This window comes from Chlorocebus sabaeus, chromosome 26 (genome assembly GCF_047675955.1).
Source record: "Chlorocebus sabaeus isolate Y175 chromosome 26, mChlSab1.0.hap1, whole genome shotgun sequence".
Lineage (NCBI taxonomy): Eukaryota > Metazoa > Chordata > Mammalia > Primates > Cercopithecidae > Chlorocebus > Chlorocebus sabaeus.
The window spans coordinates 6,868,215-6,890,230 of record NC_132929.1 but is presented as its reverse complement, the minus strand read 5'-3'; the positions used below and the strand labels follow the sequence as shown (position 1 = coordinate 6,890,230).

General features: G+C 44.5%; 2 protein-coding genes across 6 annotated transcripts in view; one reads left to right on the top strand and one right to left on the bottom strand.

Moving 5' to 3' along the window:
- MTMR10 (myotubularin related protein 10) overlaps positions 1–7,465 on the top strand; it is a 53,328-nt gene extending 45,863 nt beyond the window's left edge. For both annotated transcript variants that reach the window (XM_008017204.3, XM_038009781.2), the window contains 2 exons: positions 3,386–3,568; positions 4,386–7,465. In XM_008017204.3, the coding sequence (XP_008015395.1) occupies positions 3,386–3,568; positions 4,386–4,988 (786 nt within the window). In that variant the 3' untranslated portion in view covers positions 4,989–7,465. The remainder of the gene's footprint in view (positions 1–3,385; positions 3,569–4,385) is intronic.
- The window catches only part of FAN1 (FANCD2 and FANCI associated nuclease 1), a 46,050-nt gene continuing 27,364 nt past the window's right edge, over positions 3,331–22,016 (bottom strand). For 3 of the 4 annotated variants that reach the window (XM_008017201.3, XM_038009780.2, XM_008017199.3), the window contains exons 9-15: positions 21,273–21,437; positions 20,633–20,783; positions 17,924–18,027; positions 17,192–17,386; positions 16,435–16,563; positions 9,081–9,255; positions 3,331–4,892 (exon numbers count right to left, since the gene is read on the bottom strand). In XM_008017201.3, coding sequence (XP_008015392.3) covers positions 9,118–9,255; positions 16,435–16,563; positions 17,192–17,386; positions 17,924–18,027; positions 20,633–20,783; positions 21,273–21,437 — 882 coding nt within the window. In that variant the 3' untranslated portion in view covers positions 3,331–4,892; positions 9,081–9,117. The remainder of the gene's footprint in view (positions 4,893–9,080; positions 9,256–16,434; positions 16,564–17,191; positions 17,387–17,923; positions 18,028–20,632; positions 20,784–21,272; positions 21,438–22,016) is intronic. The other variant, XM_008017203.3, reaches the window with a different exon arrangement.

The following is a 22,016-nucleotide window of genomic DNA, read 5'->3' as shown; positions in this document are numbered from 1 at the left end:
AGCCTGGGTGACAGAGCCAGAATCTGTCCCCTGCCCACCCCACCAGGAAAGTTTGACCTTTCCAGATACTGTGCTGAGGACCAGTGATACAGGCTCAGAGGCTCCTGAGGCATGGAACGCTCATTTGTTCTAAAATACATGCTCTCCCAGTTGCTCGTTTTCATTTGTTGTCACCGTAATCATTCTTGGGCCCCCTCTCTGCCTCCAGCTAGGCTTTCCCTCGGCCTTGTTTGCCTCCTTCAGCTCTTCCCCATTCTCTCCCTTCACTGCCCCATGTGAGCCTGCAAAAGGTGCGTGAGGCGAGGACCAAGACTTTGGGGTCTGGGGACTGGGCAGCGCATGGGCGGGTGTTTGCGTGGAGGACCCCGGCCCCAGACACCACTGCCTCTGCGGCTTGGCTGCTGCGTGTGCCGACAGACTTCTCACCAGAAGTGAACATGGCTGAATTGTATTGAGGGAGCTGTAAAAAATACTTTCTACAGGTATTTCGTCTGCTTTCCCTGTTCATGTTCTAGTGCTCTATTTTTTTAATTTGGCTTTTTCAAAAGCTTTTTATGACAAATACTAACATGAATCCCCTCTCCCTTCCTCCCTAGCAGGAACTGGTCGTTGTCTAAGGGTCATGATTCTTAAGCATTCGCAGCCCCTTCCACACAGGCAGAAGCCCAAAGCATTTCTTTTTTTTTTTTTCCATTCTGAGGCCACCTTAGGTGCTAGTGGCCAGGTACTGTTTGTAGAAAATATGATTTCTCTTGGAGATAAATATTTTTAGTTTTCACCTTTTAAAAAAGAGAACATCTTTTTTTTTTTTTTTTTAAGACAGTCTGGCTCTGTCACCCAGGCTGGAGTGCAGTGGGTGCCATCTCAGCTCACTGCAGCCTCTCCCTCCTGGGTCCAAGCACTCCTCTCACCTCAGCCACCTGAGTAGCTAGGACTACAGGTGCATGCCACCACGCCTAACTGAGTTTTGTATTGTAGAGTCAGGGTTTCACCATGTTGCCCAGTCTGGTCTTGAACTCCTAGACTCAAGCAATCCGCCCACCTCAGCCTCCCAAAGTACTGGGATCACAGGCGTGAGCCACCGCACTTGGCAAAGAGGACATTTTCTATATACTTATTGAAGGGCCATTAAAACATGTTCGGGTTCATGTTTTACTAGATTTCAGCTTTTAACAGTGTTTAAAGCAAATGGGTGGTTTTTAATCTATGTACGTGATGAAATTTCAAGTAACTAAATGTTTTTTTTCTTTTTTTTTTTTTTTTGAGACGGAGTCTTGCTCCATTGCCCAGGCTGGAGCACAGTGGTGCGATCTCAGCTCACTGCAACCTCCGCCTTCCAGGTTCAAGCGATTCTCCTGCCTCAGCCTCCCGAGTAGCTGGGACTACAGGCGTGTGCCACCACACCCGGCTAATTTTTGTTTTTTGTTGTTGTTGTTGTTGTTTTTGAGACAGAGTCTCACTCTGTCGCCCAGGCTGGAGTGCAGTGGTGCAATCTCTGGTCACTGCAAGCTCCATCGCCTCCCGGGTCCATGCCGTTGTCCTGCCTCACCCTCCCAAGAAGCTGGGACTACAGGCGTGTGCCGCCACACCCAGCTAGTTTTTTTGTATTTTTAGTAGAGACGGGGTTTCACCATGTTCGCCAGGATGGTCTCAATCTCCTGACCTCGTGATCCGCCCGCCTCGACCTCCCAAAGTGCTGGGATTACAGGTGTGAGCCACCGTGCCTGGCCAATTTTTGTATTTTTAGTAGAGATGGGGTTTCACCATATTGGCCAGGCTGGTCTTGAACTCCTGACCTTGTGATCTGCCCGCCTCAGCCTCCCAAGGTGCTGGGATTACAGGCATGCGCCATTGTGCTTGGCCACAAATTTTAAGTGTGTGTATTTAGTGCTTAATGAATTTTTACTTGAAGTAGAAAATTTTGTAAAACTTTACAAAATGCCCTGTGCTGTTACATAGCTTACCCATTTCTTGGTGATTCAAGCCGCCACTGTAGCAGGGAATGCCACCTGGCTGTGATGTAGTCATGGCCTCCTGACTGCTGTATTCTTGTCCTAATAACATTCATTGTTTGCCTTTTTAATAAAATTTCCAAGGCCGGGCGCGGTGGCTCAAGCCTGTAATCCCAGCACTTTGGGAGGCCGAGACGGGCGGATCACGAAGTCAGGAGATCGAGACCATCCTGGCTGACACGGTGAAACCCCATCTCTACTAAAAAAAACACAAAAAACTAGCTGGGCGAGGTGGTGGGCGCCTGTAGTCCCAGCTACTCGGGAGGCTGAGGCAGGAGAATGGCGTAAACCCAGGAGGCAGAGCTTGCAGTGGGCTGAGATCCGGCCACTGCACTCTAGCCTGGGCGACAGAGCGAGACTCCGTCTCAAAAAATAATAATAATAATAATAATTTCCAAGTAAATTCTTGGGGGTTTTTTTTGGTAGAAAATTTGGGGAGTACTGAAAGGTAAGAACAAAGAATCAGACATCTCCCATCATCCAGCGACTCTGTGTCTGGGGTTATTTTCTCCAGGGAACTGTTGTGTATATGCTGCTGTAGTGGCCTGCTGCCGTCAATCAGCTGAGATGAGATTCCTTTCTCCTCGTTGCTAAATGTGACTCTGATTCATAGAAGTGGTCTGGACTGCCTTCCAGAGGAGCTCCTTGGCTTCCTCACAGTGAGGTGGTTGGCTGTCTCCCTGTAGCTTTGTGTTACCTCAGTTTACTGTGGTGGGAAGCCAGATAACCAGGCTGCACCAGCCCAGAGTCCAGGCTAGAGGTGGGCTCCTGTGAAGAGGGGTCTCCTGTGTACATGGTCTCCATCGTTTTAGCCACATGCTAGGACCACAGGGGAGTTGATCGCTTCCTTCCTACTCCGAGTCTGTGGTTTGTGATTTGAGATCACTGGCTCAATGAAGTGTCACTCCCCACTTAGAAAGTAAGTTATAAAACTGGTGGCAGAGATTTCCATCCAAAAGTTTTGTTAATCCACTTACCAACAGGTAACTACTAAAATGTACTGATGGTGTGCTCATAAAAGTAAAATACTGTAATCACAGAAATAAATTCAACATGTTTAAGACTTTCCAGTATCACGTTAGTGAAACTTCTCTTAACATTCTTATTGCTCAAAGGGCGGCTTCCTTGGGGTCCTAAGGCAGAGGGCACTTGAATAGCACACTCCTTGTCCAGGGGGACTGGGGGGCTTCTCGGAGCTCAAAAGCCAGGAGCCTTTCTTGAAGTGAAAGTGCCGTTCTGGTGGGTTTTGAGGGCTGCAGTACAGAACATTTAACCTGTATGAATGGCTCATCCGTAAAAAGGCATTCATGAGAAAATCTTTAGTTTTGCATATTTTCACAAATGTTCAAATATTTTATTTATTTATTTTGCAGGAATTTGCTATAAGCAAAAATATCCAATTGGGTGACGAGAAGGGCTTACAGTTCCCCTCTGTTTGGGACTGGTCTCTCCAGTTTACAGCCAAGGACCGCACCCTTTTCCATAACCCCTTCTACATTGGAAAGAGCACGCCTTGTGTACACAATGGCTCCGTGAAGTCTTTTATACGGACAAAGGTAAATCACAGCTAACAGAACCTGATGTTGGCTCACACGTAGCCAAACACATCTTTTTCAGAACACAGAGCATTAAAAATAAAGGCACTTCCAAGAGTAACACTGCTAATGCAGGTTTCTGAGGGGTCATTCCCTGTTTAACTCAAGTGACCGTATCCCAACTTTCTTCTTGGTGTCTGAGGCCCACAGTCTCAGTACCTGAGAGTGGGCAGATTGCGGCTCTGAGCCTGCAAGCCCCATTTACTGAAGTCCCACTTACCATTTCTTGATGATTCAAGCCGCCACTGTGGCCGGGAATGCCACCTGGCTGTGATGTAGTCATGGCCTCCTGACTGCTATATTCCTGTCCTAATAACATTCGTTGTTTGTCTTTTTAATAATTTCCAAATAAATTCTTGGGGTTTTTTTTGGTAGAAAATTTGGAGAGTACTGAAAGGTACAGAACAAAGAATCAGACGTTTGGCCTCCTGACTGCCTCCATTCAGTTTGCCATTGTTCTTGATACAATCGGCCAGGTCTAGGGTTTTTTCCTAGCCCTAGTCTTAGAACTTATCCTTAAGCAAATTAGTGGATAGGAGGCACTCTCATCCCTACCCCCATTCAGGCTGATGGCAATAGCCTAGGTAGAGCCAACACATAAAGGTTAACTCCAGGGGAGGAGGAGTAGAATAAGGACTACAGAGGAAGGGAGGAAAATGCTCCTTGAGGCTGAAATTCCATTAATTTTTCATAGTATTGAGTTTACATTTGCCATTGCATCCTTACAATCTTTCTAAAAAGGGAAATGCCGGAACATAATAAAATCTCTTCTGTATAGAAAAACTACAGCTCCACACTAAGAGGAATGCCGTCTGCCTTAAAGAATGGAATCATCAGTGACCAAGAATTACTTCCAAGGAGAAATTCATTGATATTAAAACCAAAGCCAGATCCACCTCAGCAAACCAACAGCCAGAACAGTGATATGGAGCAATATTTTAGAGAATGGTTTTCCAAACCCGTCAATCTGCACGCTGTTATTCTGCCACGTGTCTCTGGAACACACATAAAACTATGGAAACTCTGCTACTTCCGCTGGGTTCCTGAGGCCCAGATCAGCCTGGGCGGCTCCATCACGGCCTTTCACAAGCTCTCCCTCCTGGCTGATGAAGTGGATGTGCTGAGCAGGATGCTGCGGCAGCAGCGCAGTGGCCCGCTGGAGGCCTGCTACGGGGAGCTGAGCCAGAGCAGGATGTACTTCAGAGCCAGCGGCCCGCACGACACCGACACCTCGGGGACGCCAGAGTTTCTCTCCTCCTCATTTCCATTTTCTCCTGTAGGGAATCTATGCAGACGAAGCATTTTAGGAACACCATTAAGCAAATTTTTAAGTGGGGCCAAAATATGGTTGTCTACTGAGACATTAGCAAATGAAGACTAAAATAGGGTGTTTTCTGAACATTTTGAGGGAAGCTGTCAACTTTTTCCTCTGAATTAAAATTGCTAACCTAGGCGTTTGAAGCTCTAATAACTTTATATGTAAGAATGATAGTTGGAATTTGCACTAATATTTAAAAACATGTTGAATCATGCTTCTTTCACACTTATTTTAAGAGAGATGTAAATTTTGTTCCTGTCCTCTTTCTGTCATTACAGGTCTGGCTCTTGTAACTGTGATCAAACTGTTCATGTTCTGTCTGCTACATTTTTTCTCCATTTTTCCTGCTGCCTCCTGAAGGCTATCTGATAGTCACGTTAGCAACCCCAAGCAGCAGGCAACAGGAAAGTTAAGAAATTTGCGTTTCGTATCATTTTTAGGAACATCTGATAAAACCTCCGCAGGTTTTAGGAAGTATTCATGTATATTTCTGGTTACTTTGTCATCTCTAATTGAACTCACCTGATGAAGGTTCAGTGCTCTGTGGACAGAATTTATTATTTTAGATCACCTTCTTCGGGACCTTCAATCACTGTGTTTTAAAATCATGAGTTTGCTTTTTAAACTTTATAGGGCTAACTTTAAAATGATATGCACTGTTAATTTTAAAGCATTTGCTGCAGATAATTAAACTTAGAAGTGCCTTTGACATTAAGATACAAATACTACAGAAGAAAATACAATTTCACTTTTTAAAATTGGGGTGTGAAAATCCCATTGCATATTGGAAATAGGCTTTTCATACTAAGCTTCATAGCCAGGCGTCCCCAAAGTCTTGTTCCTCTGAAAGCCACTGGGGAGTGGCCTGTGGGGTGCTGATTCCTGAGAGGTGCGTGCTGGAGACAGGAGAGTGCCATCTATGCCAAAACCCACCCTCACAAACAAGGCTTGCTGGGAGGCGTGCTGGGCTTGGCCGTCAGTATTTGCAGTGTGGTAAACTATTGCTGGCACTTCCCCTTGGAAATAACTAATGAGGTCACAAGTTGGGCACCTGTACAGATGTCCTTCTCTCACAGTTCCTAATGCTTAGGAATAAAGGAGAAATAAAAAAGTGGATTCTCTGAAAACACTGCCATTTGAGTAGCGAGAGAAGTGCTCTCCCAAACCCCAACTTTTGACAGCAAAGTTGAGGAGAATGAGGAGACACAGTTGTTTGCTTGATCTGAAACACTTACTTCCAAACTGTGTGACAAGAGCCTACCCACCACTGTAGAGGTCAAAGCTGAAGCTTCTTCCAGCAGTGAAATGAGGCACCACCTCCCCACACTCCTCATTCCCTGCTTAAAACATGGATGCTTTCAAATTTGACTGTTTCTTGAACTGCCATCCTAAGATATGGAAAATTTTTATAGTTAAGTGTCTAGTTAGCTTATTTCCTTTTCTAAAACAAGTGTTTTCAAGATAACTCTATTTTACCTATGTACTGAATAGCTGTTTCTATCTGAATTATTTGCCTTTTAAAAATTGATAATGTCTCTGGATATAACAGAAGTTCTTATAAAATATCTTAAGAAATTCACTTTATGGGTAAACCCAAGGTTTTTGCCAACTTGCTGCCTAGAAAATAAGGGCTAGTTTCAGTTTATACAGATAGAATTATTAAACATTTTACAGTCCTTGATCGGAAACCAGACCCAATCTCTAACACCACAGCGTACCCTGCCATTGACAGTGTAATCACAATTCTCCCTTTTTCATTTAGCTGCTTTTTTATTATTACTAAATGTTGGACTGAGCATTTTTCCCTCTGTAATTTTCTTCCCTCACATTTATTTTAACTCCTGTAGTATTTTATTGTTGTTAATTTACAAGTTTAAAAATTTTAGGTACTATTAATAATGGTTAAAAATAGAAAAATGTGTATTTTTGTATAATCAAATGTAGTAAAATAGTTTTATTTTTGCTGGACAGTTGTTATATCATGATTATTGTGCCACATTTTATTGTGCATAATATGAAGAACAACTATGACAGCCTTCAGTCGGGCCAGGGTAAAGCTGCTTACCACCTCTGCCGTCAGAGGGACTCATGGTGACAGCAGTGGTGTGGCCGCACACAACGCACTAGAGAGAGCTCAGCACCCCTGCTGCCCACCAGCAGAGCCCCTGCTGAGGGAAGGCCGTGCAGATGCGGATGTGCTGGGTGAAATTTCTAGTATTGGACATAAAGGTGTACAGTATCTTGCTGTTATTTTATGATGGAAACCCGATTTTGAAACCAAAAATATCTAACTTTATTTAAGGAAAGGATACTAATTTGTACTAACAGGGTGAAAGCTATTCACATCTGTCAACAAAATCTGCTTGCTGCAATAGTAACTCAAGTGGTTCAAACTTGATTTCCTGAGAAAACTAAAACCTTTGTGCCTAAAACTGATGACTTGAGTTCAAGTGGGATGAGCAAGAAGATGTGTTATCTTGTTGTTCAACAGTAATGAATGTGAAGGAAATTTTGATGGCTTAATAAAATTTCCACAGCAACTGTTTGTTGTTATCAATATGAAATCATCTACAGGAACACAGTGACGGAAGAGGTGAAGGCATCTTCTCCCATCCATACCTCTGTGTCATCCATGGGACGTTTCTGCTTGCCCTCTAAAGCCAGGTAGTGATCAGTAACTTTTTTAACAGCAGTTCGGAAGTGGCTAAAGTTAAGGGCATGTGGATATTGATGGATCATGCCCTAAATGGTCCTTCCATTCAATAACTATAAAAACTGGGGAGTAATATTCCCCCAAGAAGACCTTAGAACAAGTCGAGAGACTGGGATCCCATTTCCTGACTCCTGGGCCTGGCACATGGATAAATCACCTTTCTACCACATCCCCTTGGCCAGCCTGAGACCCTCCCACATGGTGATGAGCAGCCCTGATTTGCCTTTACTGTCAACAGAGAAAATACCCCTGATCTAGTTATTAGGGATGGTCCCAGGGAGAAGGACAGTGAAGGACACGCCTCGATAAAGACTTCATTCCTTTCATGATCTGGGCCCAATCAGCAGAACAAGCATTTACATGTTATAAATTAATACAACTTCATGAGAATTTTTTAATTCCTAAAGAAATTGGAATTTAACTTTTCTGCCCTTAGATAATCATAAAACAAAGTTTAACAGCTAAATGTGAATAGGGCAGTAAAGAAAAACTCAGATAATATTTGAGAATCTCGGCTTCCCATATAATTAATTACTTGAAGGAAACATTGGTTATGCTACTTTTTAAATTTTTTTTTTTTTTTTGAGACGGAGTCTCACTCTGTCACCAGGCTGGAGTGCAGTGGCGTGACCTTGGCTCACTGCAACCTCCGCCTCCCGAGTTCAAGAGATTCTCCTGCCTCAGCTTCCGGAGTAGCTGGGACTACAGGCACCTGCCACCATGCCCAGCTAATTTTTTGTATTTTTAGTAGAGATGGGTTTCACCATGTTGACCAGGATGGTCTCAATCTCTTGACCTCATGATGCGCCTGCTTTACTCAGCCTCCCAAAGTGCTGGGATTACAGGCATGAGCCACCGCGCCCGGCCGCTAACTTTTTTATTTAAAAAGGTGAATCATCACTTGTTTTTGGGTTTTCCAGCTTTTTGCATGTCTAATCATACAGATGCATCCAGCTCCAAAAAGGGTCAACGAGGTTTTTCTCTTAAAAAAGTTCATTACCGGCTGGGTACAGTGGCTCATGCCTGTAATCCCAGAACTTTGGTAGGCCAAGGCGGGTGGATCAGTTGAGGTCAGAAGTTCCAGACTAACCTGGACAACATGGTGAAACCCCATCTCTACTAAAAATACAAAAATTAGCCAGGTGTGGTGGCGCACACCTGCAGTCCCAGCTACTGGGAAGCCTGAGGCAGGAGAATCGCTTGAACCTAGCAGGTGGAAGTTGCAGTGAGCCAAGATCACACCACTGCACTCCAGCCTGGGTGACAGCGAGACTCCGTCTCGAAAAAAAAAAAGTCTATTACCCACTGTGTGGAATCAATGAGTGTATTCAAGCAAACACTGTTTTGTGAATACAGACACTGTACAATGACAAGTCAAACTGTCAGGTTTATAATGGACAATAAAATTAAAACATGATGCTTTATACTCTTGAAAATCTTACATTAATGTATGACCAAATATCCCCAATTCCATAGCTTTTAGCTAAGGCTTTGGCTCTTAGCTCCAACTGCAACCACGTGGCAGACTTCTACTTCAGCCCCCAGCTTCTGCAGTTCCGCCAGCCAGATCATCTGCTTATGTGAAAGACGGTCATTGGGGCCTTTAACTTCCACCAGCTGGAAGGGAAATTTTTAAAAGTTATTAGTGTCTTACTGAATGAAAAGCCATCCAACTAAGTTGTAGTTGTCAGTGACAACTACTTAAATGGCTCTTCTGCTCTCCCACTGTATTTGTAAGTATAACACAAATATACGGATGGTCCTTCACTTAAAATGGTTCACCTTAGGATTTTTTGACTTTAAAATGGTGCAAAAGTGATACACATTCAATAGAAACCATACTCTGAGTGTTGGTCTTTTCCCAGTATGATACTCCATGCCGGGCAGCAGCAGTGAGCCACAGCTCCCGGTCAGCCACGTGATCATGAGGGTAACCAGTACTCTACGGCCATGATCATGAGGGTAACCAGTACTCTACGGCGTGCGGTGAGCTAGATGATTCTGCCGGACTGTAGGCTGATGCACGCATTCTGAGCACATTCAAGGTAGGCTAAGCTAAGCTATGAGGTTTGGTGGGACAAACATGTTAAATGCATTTTCAACTTACGTTATTTTCAGTTGATGTGTAGGATTTATCAGGGCATAACTCCATCATAAGTTGAGGAGCGTCTGTAGCTAAGAAATTTATTCAGAAATTTTCCTGTTCTGTAGAAACTAGACAGTTCTTCACAGAGGATGAGTAAACCGATTCTTAGTATAGCAAATGAAAAATTGTTTTAAAGCATGCACTGGATTTTACTTCCCTGCTTAAAACCCTCCAATTACTGTTATATTTTCAATTAAATCTAACCTTCTTGCCATGACCAGTCTCTTCTCTACCCCAAGGCCGTCATTTCCACTTGCTACTTGCTCTTCCCGTTGCCTGGGACATTTCTCCCTGTTCTTGACATGCCTGACTTCTTATCTTTCAATGCTCAGCTTAAACTCATCTGGACAGGTCACAGCTCTGAGTATATCCTCCCTAGCACTTCTTTCATGGCATTCATAAGATAAAAATGTGTACTACATGTCATCTTCATGAAGGCAGGAATTGTGTGTTTTGTTCACTACACATCACTAGACTTGAAGACACAGCAATAAAAACTATCCTAGGTAAAGTATAGAAAAAAATTGTTTAAATATAGCATTCAGCAGCCTGACAGACGTTTAATTAGAGTCCTCAAAGGAATGAGAAAAAAAAAAATACTTAAAGAAAAAATGGCCAAAAATTGTCCAAATTTGATGAAAACTATAAACCCAAAGATTGAAGAAAATCAGTGAATCCCAGGCACACAAATATAACAGTTCCCTAGGAAATACCATGACTGTATAATCAGGGGATATAGTCAAAGCATCCAGAATTTTTAAAGCCAGAGGGGAAAAAAAAAGATTCTTCGATTGGAAACCATGCTAGTTAGAAGACAGTAGACTAATATTTTTAAAGTATTGAAAAATAATGCTCAACACAGAATTCGTTGCCCAAAGAAAATATCTTTCAAAAACAAAGGTGAAATAAAGGCTAAGACATACAAAACCTAAATACAGTCATCCCTCAGTATCCACGGGGGGCTGGTTCAAGGACCCCATCTGTTACCAAAATCCATGGATGCTCCAGTCCCTGATACAATATGGTATAGCCTTTGCATATTCTATGCACATCTTCTCATATACTTTAAATAATCTCTACTTATACCTAATACAATGTAAATGCTATGAAAATAGTTGTTATGCTCTATTTTTGTTTATTGTAGTTACTTTTTATTGTTTTTTCTTTTTTCCAAATATTTTCAGTCCATGGTTTGTTGCATCTACAGAAGCAGAAACCATGGATACAGAGGGCTAACTACTGTTAATTCATTACTCGCAGAACTTCCAGACATGGAAATTTTTTTTTTTTTTTTTTTTTTTTGAAACAAGGTCTCACTCTGTTGCCCAGGCTGGTGTACAGTGGTATGATCTCAGCTCACTGCAGCCTTGACCTCCCAGGCTCAAGCAGTTCTCTCACCTCAGCCTCCCAAGTAGCTGGGACTACAATTGCATACCACCACACCCAGCTAATTTGTTCATCATTTTGCAGAGATGAGGTCTCACTGTTGCCCAAGCTGGTCTCCAACTCCTGAGCCCAAGCAATCCGCCCACCTCAGCCTCCCAAAGTGCTGGGATTACGGGCATGAAAGGAAATTCTTCAAGCAGGAGAATGAGACCACACAGAAATCTGGATCTATACAAAAGAATAACAAGCACTGGAAATGCTATCTACATGAGTAAATACAGACTCTTATTAATCAACTGTAGAAAGCAAAAATAATATGTTATAGAACATATAACACGTAGAAGTAAAATACATGAAAACACCACAAAGGCTGAGAGGGAAGATATAAATATGATTGAAAGGTTCTTTTTACTCTACATTAAAGTGTGTATCACTTGAAGGTGGATAAGTTTAAGATATATAATATACATACTAATGCAACCACTTAAACACAATGAACCGTTACAGCTAACAAGCCAACAAAGCTATAAAATGCAATCTTTAAAAATAAGGCAGCGCCAGGTGCTGTGGCTCATGCCTGCAATCCCAACACTTAAGAGACCACGGCAGGTGAACTGCTTGAGCCCAGGGGTTTAAGATCAGCCTGGGCAACGTGGTGGAACCCCAACTCTAAAAAATACAAAAACTACAAAAATTAGCCAGGCACGGTGGCGTACGCCTGTGATCCCAGCTACTCAGGAAAAAGACAAGGAACAAAAGAGTTCGGAGACAAAGAGAAAATTTAAGTATCAGGATTTAAAGCTAAGGATATCAATAATCAAATGTAAATGTTCCAAACAACCCATTAAAAGACAGAGGTTAAACTGGATTCAAAAGTAAGACCCAACTATATGATGCCTACAAGAAATCCACATTAAAACTAAGATAAAATAGGTCAAAAGTAAAAGAATGGAAAAATGTATCATGTTAACATTAAACAAAAGAAGACTGAAGTGGCTACATGTTAACAATATCAGACAAAGTTGATTTCAGAGCAAAGATTACCAGGAGTAAAGGGGGGGTCACCGCATAATGATGAGGGTAGACTCATGAAGAGGACATGACCCTCCTAAAAGTTTACGCATCTTATAATAGACCTTCAAAATACATGAAGCAAATATTGATAGAAACGCAAGAAGAAATACACAAATCGGGCACGGTATACTGGTATACTCTCAGCATTCTGGGAGGCCAACGTGGAGCCCAGGAGTTCTGAGACTAGCCTGGGCAACATGATGGCACCTCATCTCTACAAAAAAAAAAAAAAATAGCTGGGCATGATGGTGGATTCCTATAGTTCCGGCTACTCAAGAGGCTGAGGCAGAAGAACTGCTTGAGCCTGGGAGATCAAGGCTGTAGCGATCCAGGATTGCACTGCTACTACACTCCCGTCTAGGTGACAGTGAGACTCTGTCTCAAAAGAAATACACAAACCCACAATTATAATCAGAGATGTCAATATTCTTCTCTCAATAATTTATGGAACAAGTAAATAAGAAATCAGTCAGGACACAGACAGCTTAAACAACAATACCAACCAACTTGACCTAACTGACATTTAAAAATACTGCCCACAACAAATGCTGAACACACATTTTTTTCAAATACAAACAGAATATTCACCAGGGAAAACCATATTCCGGACCATAAAACAAGTCTCAACAAATTTAATGGGATTCAAATCATACAAAATATGTCCTCTGACTACAATGGAGTTAAATTACAAATCAATAGCAGAAAGATACCTGAAAATCTCTCGGGTGTTTGGAAATGTAAATGACTCACTTCTAAATAAGCCGAGGATCAAAAAAGAGTCAAAAGGGAAATCAGAAAGTATTGTGAACTGAATGAAAATGAAAACAACTACTAAATTTGTGAGGTTCAGATAAAACAGCACTGAGAAGGAAATTGGGAGCACTAGCTAACTCTATTAGAAAAGAAGGTCTCAAAGTAATCACCATAGCTTCCACTTTAAGAAACTAGGAAATAAAAAAAAACAGGAAATCAAAAGCTGATTCTTTGAGAAAATCAGTAAAATTGATAAACCTCCTGCCAGACTCATCTGGGAGAAACGACAGAAATTACCAATATCAGGAATAAGAGCATGACAGAGAGAAAGATTCTACAGATATTAAAATGCAATACACGGCTAGGTGCGGTGGCTCACACCTGTAATCCCAGCACTTTGGAAGGCCAAGGCGGGCAGATCACCTGAAGCCAGGAGTTCAAGACCAGCCTGGCCAACATGGCAAAACCTCATCTCTACTAAAAATCCAAAAATAAAAATTAAAACAATTATCCAGGCATGGTGGTGCACAGCTGTAATCCCAGCTACTAGGGAGGCTGAGGCACGAGAATCACTTGAACCCAGGAGGTGGAAGTTGCAGTGAGCTAACTCGCGCTATTGCATTCCAGCCTGGGCGACAGAGCGAGACTCTGTCTCAAAAAAAAAAAAAAGAAAAGAAACAAATGTAAACAACTTTAAGACAGTACTTAAATGAAATGGACAAATTCCTTGAAAGCCACAAACTATCAAAGTGCAATCAAGAAGAAACAGATAATATGAACAGCCTTATGTTGTTTAAAAAGAAATTTAATTTACAGTTTCAAATTTTCCTCCCCCCAAAATCTCCAGACCCATACTGCTTCACTGGGGAGTTCTATCAAATGTTCAGGGAATTATACTAATTCTACACCAACTATTCCATCCCATTCTGATGCCGGTATGACTCTGAAACCAAAACCCAACAGAGAGATTATAAGAAAAGAAAATTACAGCTCAATATCCTTCATGAACATATATGCAAAAATTCTTACTATTTTGCAAAATCAGTATCAACTCCCAACATTATATAAAAGGGATAATACATCATGACCAAGTGGGGTGTACTGGAGAAATGCAGGGTAGGTTTAAGATTCAAAAACCAATGTAAATCACATGATTAATAAGTGTACTCAAAAGATAAATATGAGATAATAATGTCAATAGATTTTTTTAAGAAGTGTTTGACAGAATCCCACATCAATGCCTGATAAAAACTCTCAGAAAACTTGGATGTAAAGGGAAGTTCCTTAATATAATAAAAGATATCTGCGAAACATCTGCATCTAACATGATACTCAATAATGGAAGACTAAGTACCTTCCCCCAAGATTGGGAACAAGGCACAGACGTCCAGTCTCACCATTTACAGCCTATGCTTTCCTGGAGGTTCTAGCCAGTGCAATCAGGCCAGAAAAAGAAAAGAAAGGAACTAAGACTGGAAAGGAAAAAGTAAAAGTATCTTTATTAGCAGACAATCTGATTGTCAATGTAGAAAATCCAAGGAAATATACCAAAAAAAGCTCCAAGAACTACTAAGTATGCGTACCAAGTTTGCAGAATATAAGATCAATATACAGAATCAACTGTATTTCTACACACAGCAGCAAACAACTGGAAATTGAAACTTTTAAAAACGATACTGTTTAAATAGCATAAAAAATATGAAATACTTAGGGAACAATCTGACAAGAGATATGCAAGACCTCTACATTGAAAACTAAAAACACTGCAAAAATAATAAGGAAAATCTAAGTAAATGGCAATATATACCATGTTCACTGATCAAAATAGTACTGTTAAGATACCAATTCTTCTCAGATGGTCTACGGATTCAAAGGAATTCCAATTAAAATCTCAGCTGGCTTTTTTTTTTTTTGAGATGGAGCCTCGCTCTGTCACCCAGGCTGGAGTGCAGTGGTACAATCTCGGCTCACTGCAACCTCCGCCTCCTGGGTTCAAGCAATTCTCCTTCCTCGGCCTCCCGAGTAGCTGGGACTCCACCACGCCTGGCTCATTTTTTGTATTTTTAGTAGAGACGGGGTTTCATCAGGTTAGCCAGGATGGTCTCCATCTCCTGACTTCGTGATCTGCCCGCCTCGGCCTCCCAAAGTGCTGGGATGACAGGCGTGAGTCACCGCGCCCAGCCTCAGCTGGCTTTTTTTTTTTTCCTTGGAAATTTAAAATTTGATTTTATAATTCAAATAAAAATGCAAGAGAGCCAGAACAACTCTGAAAAACAAGTCATTAGAGGACTTAAACTACCTGACTCCGAGATTTATCTAAAGCTACAATAATCAAGAAATGCAGACAAACAGATCAGTGGAACTGAAGAGTGTCCAGACACAGACGCACATATATATGGATTCGAGTTTTGACGACGATATAGAGGCAATTCAGTGGAAGAAGCATGGTCTTCTCGACACATGGAGCTGGAACAAGTGGATATCCCACGCCACAAATGAAGTCCAGTCCATGCCCCACACTGTATACAAACGGTGCCTCAAATGATCATAAAACTAAATGTGAAACCTAAAACTATAACACTTCTAGAAGAAAACAAAGGATAAACTCTTTGTGACCTTGGATTAGGCAAGTATTTCTGACATCTGACACCAAAAGCATGATCCACTAGAGAACAAATAAGTTGGATTTTGTCAAACTTTAAAATCTCTGCTCTTCAAAAGACACTATTAAGAAAATGAAAAGATAAGCCATAGACTGGGATGAAATATAACTGATACAAGGACTTGTATCCAGAATATGTAATTTTTTCATCTCATAACTCAATAATGAGAAATCACCAGCGATGGGCAGCAGGGCTGGGCTAGTGGACAGCATTCAAGGAAGTGTTCATTCTGAGCTTTTTAAAAAAATGTTTGTGGGTACATATTTATGGGGTACATGAGATGTTTTGATACCGGCATGCAATGTGAACTAAGCACATCAAGGGGAATAGGGTATCCATCCCCTCAAGCATTTATCCTTTGAGTTACAAACAATCCATTATATTCTTTAAGTTATTTTAAAATGCACAATTATTGGTAAGCTTCTCAAATAGCTCCTGGTGTCCACACCCTGTGTGACCCCCTCCCTCTGAGTGTCAGCTGGACTAGAGACTCGTTCCTAACCACAGAATACAGCAGGAGTGAGGGAACATCACTTCCACATCAAGTCATAAGAGATAGAGCTCTATCTTGCTCACACCCTGGGGCTCCTCTCACCCGCCTGCTCTGATGAAGGCAGTCGCAGGGGAGAGGCCCACAGGAACCCAGGCCCTCGGCCCAAAAGTTCTCAAGGAATTCAGTCTTGCCAACAGCCACTCCAGAAATGCCTCTTTGTGGCCTCTGATTCATTTGCGAATAACGTTACCAACAGGACTTTCCATTCTGGCTCCACTGACCTTAAAGCGATGGCTCTGGGAGTTCCACACCACCAGGTCGGGGAGGCCCCCTCGGCAGTGCCGAAAGTCAGCAGCCAGGCGCCTGCACACACCACTGAGCACAGGGCCCCCCAGGCAGGAGACCAGATCCTGAACACAAAACAGGGACAGTTAGCCACTTCCCTTGTGACGGAGAATGGAAATAGGCTACAGGGATCATGAGATGGAGAAAAGCTCAGTGTGTATGTAATTCAGTGCACATGGACCCCAGGCCCACCGAGCACTGTTCTGCTGCTGGTACTGGAGCCGCAGAGCCACGGCTGGAATCCCACTGGCAAGTGGTGGGAGACTGGTCCTCCTGTGGTCAGTTTCCAGGCTTCTGCCAGTGTGGCCATGCTGGGGAGCGCTGAGGAAAAGGGATGTGGAGGATGCACTCAGGAACATGACAGCACGGCCTCACAGAGCGCAGCAGCTGAAGGAACACAGGAGGTAGCCTCCCTGCCTCAGCCACAGGGCAGGCCAAAGAAAGCTGTCAACTCAGGGGTGGCAAAGGCATAGCTGGGGCTTTTCTAACACCCTAGTATGTTTCCATCACTAACAGTGGCATCGGGGCCGGGGGCATAGGGTATTCTCATATATATATATGTATGTATATATGCACACACACGCACATATTTACATATACACACGTGTGTGTGTTTTGATAAAGTTGCTGAAAAGACAGCACTGGGGCGGCGTTACTTTCTGAGCAAATCCTGCCATGCAGGTGAACCATTACCTGAGCTTGCTGAAGAGACGTGAAACGATCCCAGCTGACAAGGGAAGCCACTCTGCCTTCCTGCTCCTGCCACGTGGCTGCCACCCAGGCCCGCAGGCTCTCCGCGGGGGCGTCATGAATCAGCTGCAGCCTGGCCTCGAGGGCCGGGCGTCTGCTTGCGAAGAAGCTGTCTGTGCACAAGTCCAGGGGGAACGCCTGTGTCACAGGGAAAGCAAGCTGTCATACTGTGCCTGCAGAGAGCTGCGTTCACCAGAGGACTAGTCAGTGCCTACAAAACTTGGAAACCGGCCAACCGATACATTCTCTCTCTCAAAAGACAAGTCAAAGTTAATTGATATAAAATAATTTATTAAACTTGTTTTTTAGAGTAATAATTTGCAAAAACAGCTTTTCGCTGAGCTGGGTGGACCTCTGAGCAGACAGATGTGCCCATGTCTGTGAGATCCTTGCAATAGTGCCTGCGACACGGCAGGTGCTTGGGAGGGCTGACGCTGACGCTACTTTATACCAAAGGTCTAAATGTAAGGTGGATGCTAAAGTTTAAAACTTCATATATGTACATCTTAAATTCTATTAATCAGATTTTAAAAATAAGCTATCACCTTGACCTGTGGATGGCCCAAAGGACCATAACAGAGATGGTTTCTGCTGGCTGTGGACACACGGTGCCCAGGGGCGTGAGCCACGGATGTGTGCAGAAGGACCTCCTCGTGGGGCAGGGGCACTGAGTACCTGACAGGCGTTTCTGAAGACATCTGGAATCCCATCCATGAAGATGATGTCCCACAGGAGGAGGCCACACAGGGTGCTGAAGGTGGACCCTTCGCCATGAATCCCTAAGGTCACACACACGGAAAAAAAAAATGTTTTATCTGTCTCTTCCAAAACACCATCATAACCTACTGCACACTCAATTTCAAGAAAATAATAGAAATATTTTAGATTCAGAAGCAAATCCTGTTTTCATGCCATTCCCAGCTCATTTTATACAGTATATTGTTTATATACAGAGCCTTAAAGGCAAAAATCTTAATAATCATAGAAAAATTCAAATGAACATTTCAAAGTCACAAAGCAGTGGTTCTCAAACTTTAGTGAATAATCTAAGAAACATGTTAAAAAGAAAAATAAGCAGATACCCTCCTCAGGCTCCGAAGGCGGGGACTTAGCAGGGCTGGGCTGGCACTGAATCCCCATGCAGGCCCTGGCGCAGGAGGTCCCTGGCCACCCCGAAGAAATGCTTCCCTGAGGGGACTTCCCAGGAGGCCGGCAGCAGCCACCTCCACTCTTGGCCTCAGCAGGTGCTGCTCTGATGCACCTCGTCCCCCAGGCACTACACTGCCCTAGCCCAGTGCTTCCAATAGTCAAGGCTTTTATAGAGACCTCTGGCCTTAAAGACTACCCACTTCAGTCCCCCTCATCATGTCACACAAATGTTTTACTGACTGGGAGATGACCTGAAAGACAGAAGTCAGGTGCTGAGGGCACGGAGTCAGAGACAAGATCTGGTGTGGGATGAAGGGCTCAGCCTTGGCACAGCACATAGACCCGTGTCCCTGAGCAAGCCCCAGCTCATCCCCCTGCCCTCCAAGCCCATGCTTCTCTGCACATCAGCACACCCGACAAGGGAGGAGGCCGCACGGATGCCTCTCCCCACAGGACCACTGGCCAGAGGAGGTGCTGACCACCAGAGCCCCATCCTGACATGCCAGTACTGGCAGCAAAGCTCCTCTGGCTGGTCCCACCTTGACATGTACAGGCCCCAGCCCATCTGCACCAGACCACAGTGAGCGGGGTCGGGGCGCTGTGAGAGCAGAGAGCAGGCAGCCACAGCCTGTCATGCCTGCCGGGGTCACCTCTGTCCTGCACTTCTCAGGCTGTGCTGCTCTGTCCTGTCTTCCTCAGTTCTAGCTCCTCATCCCTGCAGCCCGTCTCAGGGGTTCAAAAGGACAGCGGTTCACTCAGGGCTCCTGGCTGTTGCCAAGTCTCCCAGGAGGACTTTTCTTCCTAGAACACTTCATGCTCTTTCCCAGCCAGGAGTGGAGCTGGGACCTGAATTCCAGTCAGCCTTCCGTCCTGCTGAATACACTGATGATCAGGCAGGAATAGAGAGGCCAGATCATTTCTGAACTCCGTTTTGTTTTGTTTTGTTTTGTTTTGAGACAGGGTCTCACTCTGTCACCCAGGCTGGAGTGGGGTGGCAGTCTTGGCTCACCGCAGCCTTGACCTCCAGAGGTCAAGAGACCCTCCCACCTCCATCTTCAGAGTTCAAGTGATCCTCCTGCCTCAGCCTCTCAAAGTGCTGGGATTACAAGTGTAAGCTACCGTGCCTGGTTCGTTTCTTAACTCCTAAGTGGTCCTTGCTGTGCGTTTGTGTTATAAGTGAAATCATTTTTGATGCAGTCCTTCTGAGTAATTCAGAAATCACCTCCCGGAAGAGGTTGAGATCGCTCTGACACAAAATTCCCTGTGGCATAAAGCCTGGCAGCCAGAGTTCAGCTCAGTTTCACTGCATTGATTTTAATCAGGGAAAAATAGTTTCTACTCTGGGAAAGGAATCGTGTGTTTTTCAGGCTCATGGCTCAACTGCAAGCATTTTAGCGCTCCCACGTCCCAGCCTGCTTCCTCCTCCAGCAAGTGTCCAGTTTCCACGTCTCTTGGGGCCTTGAACGGGCATTCTATTCTTCTATTTCTAATCGTTTCGGGCCTACTGTATCTCTCTCTCTTCACTGGCATTTGCAAGTCTTCCCCAATAGCATCACCCTTCCCTGTAAGTAATAAAGATATTATGTAGATGAATCTCAACACTCATCAGAAAGAACCTGGGCTTTGTAAACTCCTATCTTGTAGTTGTCTTTCTATAGTACTTGTTAATCTTCTGAACACTCAGAGAATACTGAAATCATGTCCTGATTTTCACACATTTGAAAATATCAGTGTTTTTAACACTGGTAACCCTACAGCCCGGGCACAGGGAGAGTCCTGCCAGACGCAAAGGGCGGAAGGCTCAGTGGCTGTTCCCAAAAGCTACTAGCATGGGCCACAGGGCCCCTGAGAGGGTATCTGGGGCCAGCTTCTAAAATCCCAGGGGAAGGGGCAGGAGACAACAGAAGGAAGACAATGGAACTGGGTGGGCCATGGGGCTGAGCACACTGCCCCCTCGCCCCCCTGACTTCTGTACAAAAGCTTGTGCAGTATCTTCCATAACAAGTTTTTATAAAAGAAAAAAAGATCAGAGCCAGGCACTGTGGGACAACTACCCCTGACCTACTCATCATCATTGATAAGGGGAAGAATGGGAAGAAGACATCCCCCAGCCCACAGCATCCTCCACTGTGAACAGGACAGAGAGAGGACAGCAGCCCACCGCTGACAGCCCATCCAGTGCTGCTGCTCATCCACCCAGGGCCGGATGCCACGAGAGGAAGCCTGCTCAGTTACCCTGGTCAAAGCCGCTGCGTCTGTAATGAGCCAGTGCCAGCTCCTCCACGGAGCACAGGACCGTGGTGGGGTCAGCGGCCTCCCCGGCCTCCATCACAAACACAGACTTGCCCATTCCACGCTGCGGGCACAGCCTGCCCATGATGGTCACCTGAAATAGCAGCAGAAGAACATCTGTCAGCCTCAGGTCAGCAAAAGTCCCTGAAAACCTGCTTCTAGCATCCCAAGGACTGACCTCCCTAACCACAAAGCCAGTCACTTAGCAGAGCACACAGCGTGGGGCTCACACACGCACACCTGCGGGGATGCGACAGCTCGCTGGCCGGCCCTGGGAGAGCCTCAACCACCAGAACTGCTCTACAGGCCCCCAACGAGTAAATGAAACTGGCAGATGCTGAGAGGCCCCATTCAGGAGATCTGTCACTCAACCCAGGGTGTGACACCAAGCAGCCAAGTCTCCTCAGGGAGGAGGGCGACGGGGAGACTGGGAGCAATGGCCACACAGCCGTCCAGAACGAGTTTTAGATGATTCCGAGTCTCACAGAAAACACACACTCAAAACAGCTCTTAGGTTGCTTCTGCTCCAGAAAAACCAGGCAGACACGCCTAAGTCCAAAGCACCCAAAGGCTCTTTCCTCACGTGTTTCACATCTTGCACAGCCATTTCTGGGAGCTGCTGGAAGAGGCGCCTGAACTTTTTACAGCTCGGAGACTCCCGCAGGCGCACGGCTCGCTGATAGAGTGAAAGGCGGTGTCCCGTTCTGACTTCCGGATCCGCCAGCCCCTCTGTGATGCACTTGATAGTCTGGCAGAGAGCATGGCCACACATCAGGCTCCTAGAAAACCCCACAGCAGCTTCCACGCATTTAGTTTGACAGAAAAGCCCACTGTTTATTATTGAATTTTGCTGATTAGCAGATAAGCAAACAGCACCTCTAGAGATTTAGGCTGTTTCCTTAGATCTTATTTTGATGCTTTCAATGCATCCGGCAACCAGAGCCTTCACAGTCAACGTGCTGGAGCATGACTGGGCTGTAATCCAGGTGGACTGCAGATGCCAGCAGCCGCCCCTCACAGAGGGTGTGAACTTCAGGGATGCCTGACTTTACAGGAAAACTCGGCTCAGTGGTTCTCAGGACATCACCTAGGCAGCTTTGCAGGAAAGCATGCGTCCCGCCCCGGATCCACACAATGAGACCCTCCAGAGCAGGAGCCCAGCCGTGGGGGGGTGGGGGAGGGGGGCACCTCAAAGCTCCAGGTGAATCTCATATGCAGTCAGGCACCATGGAGCTGCTTCAGATTCCTTATTTACAGGGACAGGAGCCAAAGGTTTGGAGGAGTTACAAGTACTTCCCAAGGCGATTCAGAGTTGGACAAATCAACA